This window comes from Aptenodytes patagonicus, chromosome 15 (assembly GCF_965638725.1).
Source record: "Aptenodytes patagonicus chromosome 15, bAptPat1.pri.cur, whole genome shotgun sequence".
Taxonomy (NCBI): domain Eukaryota; kingdom Metazoa; phylum Chordata; class Aves; order Sphenisciformes; family Spheniscidae; genus Aptenodytes; species Aptenodytes patagonicus.
Genome location: NC_134963.1, coordinates 15594680 through 15607355, shown reverse-complemented (window position 1 = coordinate 15607355; position 12676 = coordinate 15594680). Strand labels below are relative to the sequence as shown.

Genomic DNA, 12676 nt, shown 5'->3' with positions numbered 1-12676 from the left:
CCGTTTGGTTACCGCGGCGCGCCCGTTTCGGTTTAAACGCCGCCCGCGGCTCCTGCTCCCGTAGCTCGGGTCCAGACCTGGCGCCGAGCTCCGGCCGACGGGGCAAGCCCGTCTTCCCCGGGCAGGGCCGAGGGCCGGCGGCAGCGGCGGGGCGGGCAGGTCCTGCCGGCGGGAGCGGGGCCGCGCCAGGCTCCGCCCACCACGGGCACTTCCGCTCGGCACCGGAAGGGCCGTCCGGCTGCGGAAGCGCGGCGGCGGGGGGACGTGGCTGCCCGGTAACGGGGGCTCGGGGGCCGCGGCGGGGGTAGGGCCGCGGCGGGGCCTGGAAGTACGTGGTCTGCGGCTGGGCAGGGTGACAGGGCCCGGCCGGGCAGGCCCTGGGGCGGGGGGGCAGGGGGCCATGGCTCGGGGGTGGGGGGGGGGACACGCACGGCGGTGGCAGTGACTCACGGGGGGGTCTGGAGCGACGGGGCTTGGCTTAACTGGCGGTGGCTGGAGGGAGCGGCAGGGGCACGTTGCAGGGCTGGCAGGGCCGGGACAAGGCGGCGGGGCCCGGAGGGGCCGGCGGGGCGCCGGGCGGGGGGTGGGGTAGCGGGGCTTGGGGCTGGCGGCGGTGGCTGGAGGGAGCGTTTGGGGCTACAGGAGAGCGGCTGGGCCTGGAGGGGGTGGCTGTGGCGGGGTACGCGGGAGGAGGGTGTGCGGGGAGGCGCGGGCAGAGCTCCGTTCGGTGCCTGGCTTGGGAACAGGCGGGCAGCAGGGGTGGGTGCCCGGTGTTGGCCCGCTGGAGGTCCTCGAGGTGCAGGAGGAGGGGGGAAATCGGGACCGGTGACTTCCAAGCAGGTAAAGGGAAGAGGGCTGCCTGGGCTTCGGCCGACCCTTCAGCGGTCCATCCAGCGTACGCCGCTGCTGGTAGCGAAGCTGCAGCGTGGCACCCTTCCCCTCACAGCGGGGCTGCGGTGGGTGCCTCGGCCCCCGCAGCGTGCACCTCGCCCTGGACGTCCCCGTGTCTGTGGCCCTCGGTGGACAGTGGGAAGTACAGGGCAGAGAACGCTTTTGAAGCTGTGAAAGCAAGTTCCCCGGGCAAAAGTCTGGTTTGTTGTATTCTTTGTCAGGGCTGTTCGGCTTTTATGCTGCGTGCCTGAAATCACGGGGCACGACAAATTCGTCACGTCCCTGTAGTGCAGGCCAAAGCTCTTGGGGGGGAAAAGCATGCGATAGTGATCGGGGATGATTCTCTGCGTCGAGGATATTCCATACTCAGGGTTATTCTCTTCTCCAGGTGAATAAGCTTTTTGCCGGGGGGCCTGTCTCTTCCAAGATGTTTTTGATTTGGACTGGAGAGTTTGATGCTTGGCGGGGCTTGAAATGAGACACTTGACGTGTTTTTTCCGTGTTGCGAACACACGCTTCTATGTGTAGTTTTCGGAATGACTCTAGAAACTCTAAGAGCCAAATTAAATATATGATGAGAACTGAAAACCACCTTGGCTTATTCCGCTGAAAAGTGTGCTTTTCAAAGAAATTGTTTATCGTTAAAAAAAAATTGACAACGCTTTTGTCAATATTCTAATCTTTAAACTCCTTTGGAAAGACATAATTAGTTTAAGTTTTCTAAGCTGTCCAATATGTTGGCATTGCTCCAGTGTAATTTCTCTTTTTTCGTGAAAAATCGAGCTCTAAAATGTTAGATGACACAATTTTTGCCTAAGCCCATAGGTGACAAATTCTCTGGAACCAGCAGTGTTACTCTTTCACTTGCTGTCTAAACTGTGATCTTGCTCCTGAATCAGTATTGTTCAGCTGTAGGGACGCTTCTCTTGTTTTAATAGTTATTCTGCCCAGGCAATGGGAACGCAGTTAAATATGCATATAAGGAGACTTGTGATCTTGGATCTTAACAAGAACATAACTTTTTAGTACCATTTCGCAGAAATCATGATGCTGTAAAACCCCAAGAAATTAAAAGCTCTGCTAACCAGCAGTTTTCATTTTTTGTTAAGAGCTGAATTTTTTAAACGATGCACATAATTTTTTTAATTACTCTAAGGTTTGACTTACAGTTAACTTCAGAAGCTAACTGAACTATTTCTGAGCTTAAAAATGCTGTTGTAGAATAAAGTATGGTTTTGTGCGCACGTGGGACATTGGCAGGGGAAAGGAAGGCTGTGTTTTGTAGGCCTACCCTGTGTGCCTTACCCGGATGAGTACTGAGTGATTCTGCCACGTAAGCACCGAAAATATTCTTTTAATAGTATGTTGGCAGGATGTCTTTTGATTGCCTCTCCGGTTTGTAATGTCAGGAGATAGACCGCAAGCATTAAAAGAGACTGCAAAAGCAGAGTTCAGCCCAACTCTTCAGGAACCAGATTTAAATATCAAGCTCCCGTATTAAACAATGTCCCAAAATGCTTTTTGTTGTCCTGGAAGATATCTGTGGCCTCTCAGTAAGGAGCAGGGGTGAAAGTGTAGCACCACGTTACAGGTTTCTTCTGAGGCGTGTGCAGCTGGCTCTTGAGCATTCCCTCGAGGTTTGGCATTTGGGTGGTGTACAAATTGCTTTGCGTAAATATGTTTCCAGCCACTGTGTGTATGTGTGTTGCAGTAAGGCTGTGGCCTCTTTTGTTATGCTTTTGGTTGGTTGACCTTGTAAAACGCATCCTGTGCCGCTTTTGTTTTTCTGTTTGCTGAAGGCAGGAACAAGTCATCACGATGCCAGCGTTGCCACTGGATGAACTCCAGCTGACAGAGAAGGATCCCAAGACAGGGAAGCTGAGAACTTTACCGGCACTGGTGAGCTGTGTTTTTCCTGAAAGCCAAGCAAGACCTGTAACAAATAATTGTCATATATTTGGGCCTGGGCAAAACTAGCCCTTGGTCCAGGATATTATGAAATTTGGTCAGCTTCCACATTAAAGAAATTGTTTTCTTCGTGTTTTAGTGCGTTCAGATAGTTGAGAATTTTATTTCAATGGTGGGTAATTGAAAACTTACTGTGCTCAACATCTATAGTAAGCTGTGTTCTCCCAGAACCCCTTATTCTTTTGAGGAACAGCCTGACTAGCAATGTAAACTTTGCTGCAATAGAGAGAATGCTTTGGGAGCTTTTGCAAACTCTGCGTGAAGTTTAGCTCTGAGCTGTAGCATGGGGATAAGTCCATCCACTTACTGCATCCCGTGACCTCCCGCCATGTGGCTTCAGCTTGGTGAAATCAGAAAATTAAATCCACAGTTGCCCTTTTCTCCCAGAAATAAGAAGGTGTGGAGAGAGCCGCCTCGGCATGTTGCAGAAGTGGGACCTGCCGTTAATGCTGCTTGCTTGTGAGGAGGTTCACCCTGGGCATATGTGCTGGTTTTGGCTGGGATAGAGTTAATTTCCTTCCCAGTAGCTGGTATGGGGCTGTGGTTTGGATTTGGGCTGGAAACAGTGTTGATAACACAGGGATGGTTTCATTACTGCTGAGCAGTGCTGACACACAGTCAAGGCCTTTCCTGCTCCTCACCCCACCCCACCAGCGAGCAGGCTGGGGGGGCACAAGAAGTTGGGAGGGGACACAGCCAGGACAGCTGACCCCAACTGACCCAAGGGATATTCCACACCATATGGCGTCATGCTCAGCATATAAAGCTGGGGGAAGAAGGACAAAGGGGGGGACATTCGGAGCGATGGCGTTTGTCTTCCCAAGTCACCGTTAGGCGTGATGGAGCCCTGCTTTCCTGGAGATGGCTGAACACCTGCCTGCCCATGGGAAGGAGCGAATGAATTCCTTGTTTTGCTTTGCTTGCATGCGCAGCTTTTGCTTTGCCTGTTAAACTGTCTTTATCTCAGCCCACGAGTTTTCACACTTTCACCCTTTTGATTCTCTCCCCCATCCCACCGCGGGGCAGCGAGCGAGCAGCTGGGTGGGGCTTAGTTGCCAGCTGGGGTTAAACCACAACGGCATAGGTGTGGGTTGAGGCAGAGCTCGAAGCTGCTGCTCGCTACTCAACATGATTCTTATTCTAGGATGGGAGTATTTGGGCAAAGCCTGTTCAGTAACCCTTGGGAAGGGTAGTGAAATGTTTCTTCTCTGTATTTCGTGGTCATGTCAGTTTGACTTCATGGAATGTTGTGCAAGAACCAGTTCGGAGAAAAAAGAGAGAGTATAGGCCACACTTCAAAGGCATGACATTAAGCTGCTGTTGTTTTGAAGGTGTGGGAGGATTGCTTTGCAAGGCTTTTGGTTAATAGAATGCAAGGAGCAACATCTACCAAATTATGAAGGTCTGAAAATATCGCTGATAAATAAGGATACAAACCCCCTGATCTGCTGCCTTGAAAGATTAGAAAACGAGAAGTTACCAGGGAACTGAATGTCAAACTGTACTAAAGTGGAATTTTGTGTTGGTTTCCTAAAATTCAGTGAGCAGTGCAAACGGTAACTGGGCGTTCCTGTTACTCGGTCTGTGTTTTTAATACAGTGTTTTGGCTTTCTGCAGCGCCCAGAAATAAAAGCAGATCGGTCTTTTGTGCTATACAGACCGCCACCTGTTGTCAGAGACCCTGCTTTAGTGGAAGAATTCTTGGAGCGAGCAAAATTCATTGCAGATGACCTGAACTGGCTTCTGGCTTTGCCTCATGACAAATTTTGGTGCCAGGTAATAATTGTTTTGTGGACACTGGAGAAAAAGCATGAACAGTCTAAACGCTTGTAAAAGCCATGAACTTTAAATCATTTTCGTAAAGACTTGTATATGTTCATTATGTCATTTGTCAAGCATTTTAATTACTGCACCTTAGAGTGCAAAGAAAGTAGTATTTCCCTATAGATTTTTTCATTGTGGATTTTAAGAGTTTGCTTGTATTTGATGCATATGTGAATCCTTTTAGCACTCTTGAATGTTTTAGCTTGCTTTTAAATTCAGCTGGGCTGCCCATGAGTGCAACCTATGAATGTGTGGCATGCCCTTCTTTCCATTTTCTTGTCTCTCGTTGCTCAAGGTAATATTTGATGAGACACTTCAGAAATGTCTGGATTCCTACCTGTGCTATGCCCCTCGCAAGTTTGATGCCTTGTTGGATTGCCATCCAGAGGTGAATGACATGCAGAAATGTCTTCATCGGAGTGTCTTCCTGACTTTCCTCAGAATGTCCACTCACAAGGAGTCCAAGGTGAATATTTCTTTGCCTTGCAGGTGCTCCAGGCTGTATAACTTGGGGAAAAAGACAATTAGGGGAATTAAACGTGTTTCTTACTTGCATGTCCAACTGCGTGCCTCTCCCTGGCTATTTTTATCAGTCTGTTTCTCCACATGGAGATGATAACCACTCAGAGCTGAAGTATCTGAACTATGCAATGATTTCTTAGGAAGGAGATCCAGGCAATCAACTAAGTAATAGCAGGTTAGCCACGTGTGGTGGTATGATACATCGCTGTAAGGGGGGGGGGGAAAGAGCAAGTTGGCCTTTGTACAGCTGCATGGAACAGAGGCTCTTCAGGCCGACAGCAGCTGAGCGCTCGCTCCCTCAATGCCACGTCCTCTGTGCCGTGCAGCGTCACGCAATCTGTGCTAATACTTGTCTCTCCCTGAACTTTCCCCAAGTTTTCGACACACAGTGGAATTGCTCTAAATTACTGTTTTCTTGGCATCGTAATTGAAAGATGTGCTCAGCCCTAATTGTGTGAGTGCAGCTCCCGTGAGCAGCTGCGGAATCTTCACAAGGCCTTCGGGCAGGATGAGTGAGGCACCTTGTGTTTTAGCAATTACTCCCTAGATAGCCTCATTGGTTCATGATGTGTTATTTAGTGATGTACCGATTCTCTTGATTATCACAGTGGTGACGTTCAGGACATTTTGAGGAAAGTTCTTGGAGCGGGAGTTGGAGGACTGGGGTGGGAACAGGTAGAAGGAATGCTGGAGCCCGCAGCGGGCACCACTTCAGCAAAAGTACTCGACACCTCTATGGTGTCTTTCATTCCAGGATCTGATTAAATCTTACCGCTCCAATGAGGCAGGCAAGCATTTGAAACCATTTTATAGTTGAGTAATTTGAAGAGAATGAAAGGTCTGTTGTCATGCAGGCAGTCAGCAGGAGTTCTAGAAATTGAACCTAGCCAGCGTAAAGCCCTGTCCCTCTGCTTTAGCAGGAAAAATGTGCGTACTACCTTCCACTGTGATTGAAAACATTTGCTATCATAGGCAAATTTGTCTTCTGAAAATCCGAAATCACGTTTTAGCTTGCTTGTTTCTCAGTGTCAGAGACGATGGCATTTTTGTCATCTAGAATTTTAGAAGAAATTCCTTCAGTGTTACGAGTCACGTGTTTTTGACACAGTGTTCTAGCAGTCAGGGTATAGAGCTTCAGTTCCTGGGTTTTCTTCCTACTTGTCACTGATGCAGTTGTCTTTGGTACCCTGGAAGAGTAGAATCCAGGCACCAATAGCCTCAGGCTGTGATCTCGCATGTATTTTTTTCAGTGCCAGTGCCAGTTAAGCTGTTCCTATGCCTGGTTACTCGTTCCTACTCCTGAGCTGAGCCGTTCTTGTGTCAGCTCAGCTGTTTATTTGGCTATGTCGTGAGCCAGGTCTGGGAACTGAACGAACTGTAGGTAGCTTTTTGTTTTAACTTTCAGGTTGATCGGTTCATTTCATGGTGCGGCCTGGCCCTGCGAGTGGTGCGAGGCCAGTGGGGTGGATGGTGTAGTGGCAGTGACAAGCAGCTGGGAATGTGGGGATGGAGGGCTCTGCAGAAGCTGGTGTGAGCAGAGTTGCTGCCTTCTATGAAACAAAATCCTTAATACACTTTTGAGAGATGTTTTTGCAGGTGTCATTATAATATTGCAGTTCTTGCAGAGTAAGATATGGATTATCCTTTAAATTACCTTTTGTTTTTTCTTTGTAGGATCATTTTATCACTCCCTCTGTCTTTGGAAAAATTATTTACAATAACTTCCTGTTCGACATCCCTAAGATTCTGGATCTCTGTGTGCTTTTTGGGAGAGGAAATGGTCTCCTGCTCCAGAAGATGATTGGTTAGTTAAAGCCAAGGAACAACTTGTTGCACTTAGGCTTTTGCTTACTCATATGATGGCAAGTAACGAGTGGGGTTTTATACCAGTGTTACTGCTCTGAAAATGAATTGTTCAGTAGCAACTAGAATCTATAATTTCTGGATCAGATTACTTTTTTCTTGTGAACTTCACTTATGTCAAGGAAAGCATTGTGTCCTGCTGCTTAGCTGTCCTCAGCTGGGCTCATGGTGTCAGGCGTGAACCAAGGCTCAGTCATGCCTCAGCAGTTGTTTCCCATGCCAATTGAATGTGTCCTCAGCCACTGTAAGAGGACCATGAGGGCTCTCTAAAATCCTGGTAGAGATTGGAAGGGGCAAACAACTCAATTTCTGGGCAGGGAGGGAGGAGGGTTAGAAAATGGGGCACAGTCCAACTGCACATGTGAGTGCTTTTGTTCCCAGAGTTGGGAGCCAAGTGAAACGTGCACCGTGAGGTAATCACTGGTCTATGAAGTGGGAGAACTTGAAATTTCAATGCAGACATTGATTTATATAATGCCTTCAAACCACAAAGCGCTTCAGAGCATTGCTCAAGCTGTGCTTGTCCCTAGATTTCTCTCTATATGTACAGACAGTCTTAGTGGCAAGGGCATATTAAGTAACGTCTCAGCTTTGGACGCTAGAACCTGCATAATGAAGACAGGGCATATTGGTTTAGCTTCTGTATTTATCCTGTGCTCTCTTCACAAGGGAGCCACTTGTGATCTTTAACATCTACCTGAGCACAGACGGAAGAGTACCTAGCCTCGGATTAAATGAGCTCTTCTTCCTAAATTCTAACCCACTTTGTCTGCAGTTCACGTAATGAAACTTTTTCCTTTCTTTGGTGGTTGTTTTTGTCTCATTTCCAAGTTGACTAACATGGGAAGCGTTAGAGATCATGTGATGCAGCCAAATTTCCAGACCAGAAAAGCTTAGATAAACCTTTTGCATTTTTTTAATCCCTTTATCCTTTTTCAGTAACTTCCACTGTAAATTCATCTGTCAAGCCTCAGAGGTGGAAAGAAGGCATGACAAGATACAGTTCTCTTTCAGATATGAAGCTTAGATTATCTGGGTCTTAAAATATTCCGAAGGAGACCTAAGTGTATGAAACCTCATTTGAATTATACATATGCTCTGGAGTGCAGCGCAATAATGCTGCGTGCAAGTGACCCTTGATTTGTTCACCTGGTTATTTGCATTATGTTGTGACAGTAATGGCATGAGCCGTTCTGGTGTGTAATTCATAACTTGATAAACCTTAGGTTCTTCTCAGGGTATAATTTTTTCTGAAACCTGTCTCATAACTCTTACCTGTGCTCTGTCCTTGCTGGAGAAATCTGTTAATTTTCATCATCTGAACAGTAATTCACAGGAAAATAGGCAGCCTCTGTGCTTACTCGGTGAGGAATTATGGTACGCCATTACTCAGTGGAGTATTTTGTAAAGATAATGAAGTCCTAGTAATATAATAGCAGGTATTACTAAAGCCTCATTACCTTTAAGAAATATTCTGCAGAACACTTTCCAGTGTATGCTGAACTGTTATCGGTAATTAAAAGTCAACTCCAGTTGTCAAATAAAGGAACTAGGAACGTTTAGCGATAGTATTTGCATTATTCATTGATTCAGCCTCTGGGGCGTGAATCATCTTAACATCTCGCTTGCTCTGCTCTGATGAGCATATTCTCATTACCAGTTCTCCAGCTGCACTGAAGAGTTGATGGGCCAGCTTTATAGGAGTAGGCCCCGTGCACGAGTTGAGAAATGAGCCTGTGCCCATGTCCTAAATGATTATTAGCTGTATCTGGAGGGGGGGGGGTGTGTCAGTAATAATACAAGTACATCTTCTGGTGCAAATCTGCTTGTTGGCATGAGTGTCTGAACTAATGGGAAATGGTCTCTTTCCCCCCTCAGAAAATATCTTCACTCAGCAGCCCAGTTACTTCAGTGACCTAGACGAAACTCTGCCCACTGTCCTCCAGGTACTGCCTTCCTGCTTGGCCCAGGGCTCGGGTTTTATCTGGACACGTGGCATAGCTTAGAGGGTGGAAGGGAGCAAATGTGGTCATAGGCAGGCAGAATGTAAGCGCTATTGCTTACTTTCTCTAGTTTATGCTAATGTGCATCAGGTAGGTTTTGAACCTTTACCTAGAACTATTACTTGATGACTATTTCCTATGGCCGTCCTTCAGCTTCTGGCCTTCTCTGCAGTTAATCTCAAGGAATTTTCATTAGGCAGTTCAAAAAGTATTCTTCGTGTCCCCCCTCCCAAGCGGGGGAAGCATTGAAACTTAACAAAATAGAGACCGTGAGAGGTAGCTAAGACTTGACATAGTAGAATGGGTTCGTGTTAACGCTGCAGGTTCTCAGGAGTAAATGAGAGTCTGTTGGAAGGGATGCACTGTTGCCATACAAAAGGTATTTAGCACCTCTCCATGTCTAAGCTTCCATTTTTATAAGCAGCTTTTATATTCCCCAGACTGAGTAAGCAGGATTCACGTTTAACCTGAGAAATCAAGGTGCCTTGACATCTTTGTACCCTGAAAATGTCATGGTTATGTCCTCAAAAGGCTCACCTATGTACAAAAATAAACAAACCCAAGATACCGTTTACCCCAAGACAGCTATAATGTCACTTGACTTCTTGAAAGCCCACATTCTTCTTTTTTTCTGTGCATTAAGAAACTGTTAAAGGTAAATCTCAGAGGTGATACCATGTTTAAAAAATATTCTAGGATGCAAGACCAAACCTTCAAATGAATTACTGGGGAGGACAGCAGAGATTCCATTTGCTTTTCGTGATGTACCGTGTCAGAGCAGTTTCTCTGCAGAACACTGGTTTCTTTACTGTGTGTTTTGGTAACCATTGCAGGGTTAATACCTGTGGTGTTTCTCAAGTGTATGGATGTAACAGCGCAAAGGAAGATGTGTCATTACTGATCCATAAAACTATTTATGTGCTTACACTGTCACTGAAAGGAGTTGATACCTGTGCAGGTTTAGGAGCTTTACATGCCCTGTAGAAGAGTAATATTAACCCCAAGTATGCGCCTTCAGTACCTTTAGCCCCCCACTCATGTATCTCTGGGAGGAGGGATTGACAAATCTCTCAAGGTGCAAATGTAGAGGAGTTGCTTTTAAGCTGGTCCTACACCAAAGGTTGTCAGCAATCCGGAACCTAATTCTATCGGCTTCTCCCCGGATTCTTTGTTTGTAAACGAGAGCCACAAAATCTGTCCTGCTAACCTCAGGGGATAGGGCAGGAAGGCTTTGGGACTAGCTCGTAAGCAGGAGGTGGTGTTAACTTCCCAGTTGTCTCACTACTCCCTTGCAAATAGGGATCCTGGGTGGCCTCCCAGCGCTGGCCTTGTTGGCAGATTTTTCTCACGTAGCTAAGGATTTGGATTAGCTGCAATCCCTGTCTCGGCGCCACAACCGTAGGCAGCTGCACTTAAATTACTTGCAAGTTGCAAGGAGTTTCAGAAGTGCAGTGTGGCCCTTCCTGCTGCAGCCTGCAAGAGCCTGTTGCAGCTTTCATCTTACACAGCTCCGTGCTGTATGGAAATAGTCCCCTATTGCATACGTGATCATAGCAGTGATTGTTGACAAGATAAAGCATGTCCCACTGCTTTCTCCTGTCTCTTTTAACACTGTGGTGTTCTCTTGATTTAGGTGTTCAACAATATTTTGCATAAGTGTGGTTTGCAGTGTGAAGGAGCCTCTGCTGAGCCCCAGAAATTGGAAGAAAAAGTAAATGTGACTCCGGGGAACATGCCCCTCCAGGTAGAACTGTTGCTCCTTGCACTTTACTGTTTGTAGTCCTGCAGGCTGAACAGTCCATGGAGCAGCGAGACCGCAGAGGGTCATTCTGTTCCCAAATACCGGTGGCTCATACAGCACATGATTCCATGTCATTGTTTCACTGTTTGTCATATGACTTGATGATAAAGCCTTTCCACCATGAGCTGGTTGCTTTGCTCGTGTGCATTTCAACCATATCCATTGTATCGTGGGTTCTTTTTAAACCTGGCATCTTTTTCGCTTAACCAGCTTGTAAGTAATGTAACAGAGTATCTGACAGAAGTCTCCACGTAACCCTGACAGGGATCAGAGTTGGCTTTTTTTTTTCCCTTCAGAAATGCTTAACAACCGTGTACTTTAACTGTAGTTAATTAAGAGGGTTTTTTTTGCTGGGTGCTATACAAAGACAGGCCCCATGTCAGTGGTCTTCTACAAAATCTTAGACATACAGTTTGTGTGTGGGAGTTGTTACAGCTACCCTGGAAATGCATCTCGCACTGAAATGGACCACTGAAATCATCCCTTTAACTCCTGTATTACTGCTGGGCAGTGCTTCCAGCTAATGGGGAAGAATACTATATGTGGCAGATATGTTGAGGACAAAGCCACTGTCCGAAACAGGATATGCTGAGGATTCTCGTAATTTCACAGAACCTTTAATGGGAGTGAGCAGTTGGGATTGCATGGTAGATCTTTAAAGGACAGAAGTTTTAGTAGAGATGTTGTCTCTGCCTCTAGAGCCAGTAACATGTAACATGATTGACTGATAGCAGACTCTCTTTGTGCAGTCAGGAAAAAGGCTTGGTCTGAACACGGTGTGTCCCTGTTAGTGAGTTATACTATGTTCCTAGGAAAACTTGTCTGGCTTTTCTCTCAGTAATTGCTCTTTCTCTCTCAGGAGCTGAAGGATCTTGTGCTGTACTTATGCGACACTTGCACGACACTCTGGGCGTTTCTTGATGTCTTCCCATTGGCTTGCCAGACCTTCCAAAAACATGAGTTTTGTTACAGGTACATCTTGGACTGCAGACAGAGCTTGTCTTGGCAAAGTAAAAATACTGAATGCGCTGCTGTGTCCTGTCCCAGTCCCTTCATCGTTAAAAGAGTAGACAGATTTAATGCAATAGAGACGGCTAGGTTCACACTGACAGAAAAATAAATAAATGAACATAGGGACGTCTAGAGTTTGTCTGTTATATGTTCACCTTTGTCAATCTGTGAGTGATCCTAGAGCCAGGCAACCATGACAATTTCAAAACCCGGCTAAACAGTACTCGGCGTGCTTTGGAAAGGGTGGAGAGGGATAAGCAGAAAAGAGTTGTGGACAAAAAGAGCTTCCTGCTGTAGGACCCGAAGCAAGGGAAGTAGAAAGTATTTCAGAGTCCATCAGGGTCTGAAAATAAACATTTTTGTTTGATGTTCTGCCTAAATTTTATGTTAGAGCATATTATTGAGGTTTGGCAAAAGCTGAGTGCCTGGGAGAAGATGACAAGCCAGCACTGTCACAGCTGGGCTGACTGCTAATTCCCTGTCCAACTCTGGATCGCAGTGGCGATGAGTCAGGATGGTCTCAAGGACCAGACAGCAGAGCGTGTTCCCACAGAGGCTGCAAGTCCCTGAGCGGCACTTACCCAGCTTGCTCCAGGCATTTTAAGCCCCCAGATCATCTTGTAGAGTCTTGCTGTAACAGCCTTTGTTTAGGACCAAGTGAACTGTTAATTTATTGTCCTTATTTCCCCTGTTCTGTTTGCTTGTTAGTGTGAACGAACACACGTTGGCGTTTTGCTTTTGTTTCCAATCGTGTTGCAGACCTCTGAAGTCTTACAGCTGCCAGTGGTTTATG

General features: G+C 46.7%; 1 protein-coding gene across 2 annotated transcripts in view; it reads left to right on the top strand.

The window, feature by feature from the left end:
- Positions 1-242: 242 nt before the first annotated feature.
- Positions 243-12676, top strand: part of ASCC2 (activating signal cointegrator 1 complex subunit 2) — a 28845-nt gene continuing 16411 nt past the window's right edge. Inside the window, exons 1-8 of one of the 2 annotated variants that reach the window (XM_076352767.1) lie at positions 243-275; positions 2691-2790; positions 4477-4635; positions 4979-5149; positions 6880-7009; positions 8947-9014; positions 10705-10815; positions 11732-11844. In XM_076352767.1, coding sequence (XP_076208882.1) covers positions 2710-2790; positions 4477-4635; positions 4979-5149; positions 6880-7009; positions 8947-9014; positions 10705-10815; positions 11732-11844 — 833 coding nt within the window. In that variant the 5' untranslated portion in view covers positions 243-275; positions 2691-2709. Of the gene's footprint in view, positions 276-891; positions 1280-2690; positions 2791-4476; positions 4636-4978; positions 5150-6879; positions 7010-8946; positions 9015-10704; positions 10816-11731; positions 11845-12676 lie in introns of those variants that run through there. The other variant, XM_076352768.1, reaches the window with a different exon arrangement.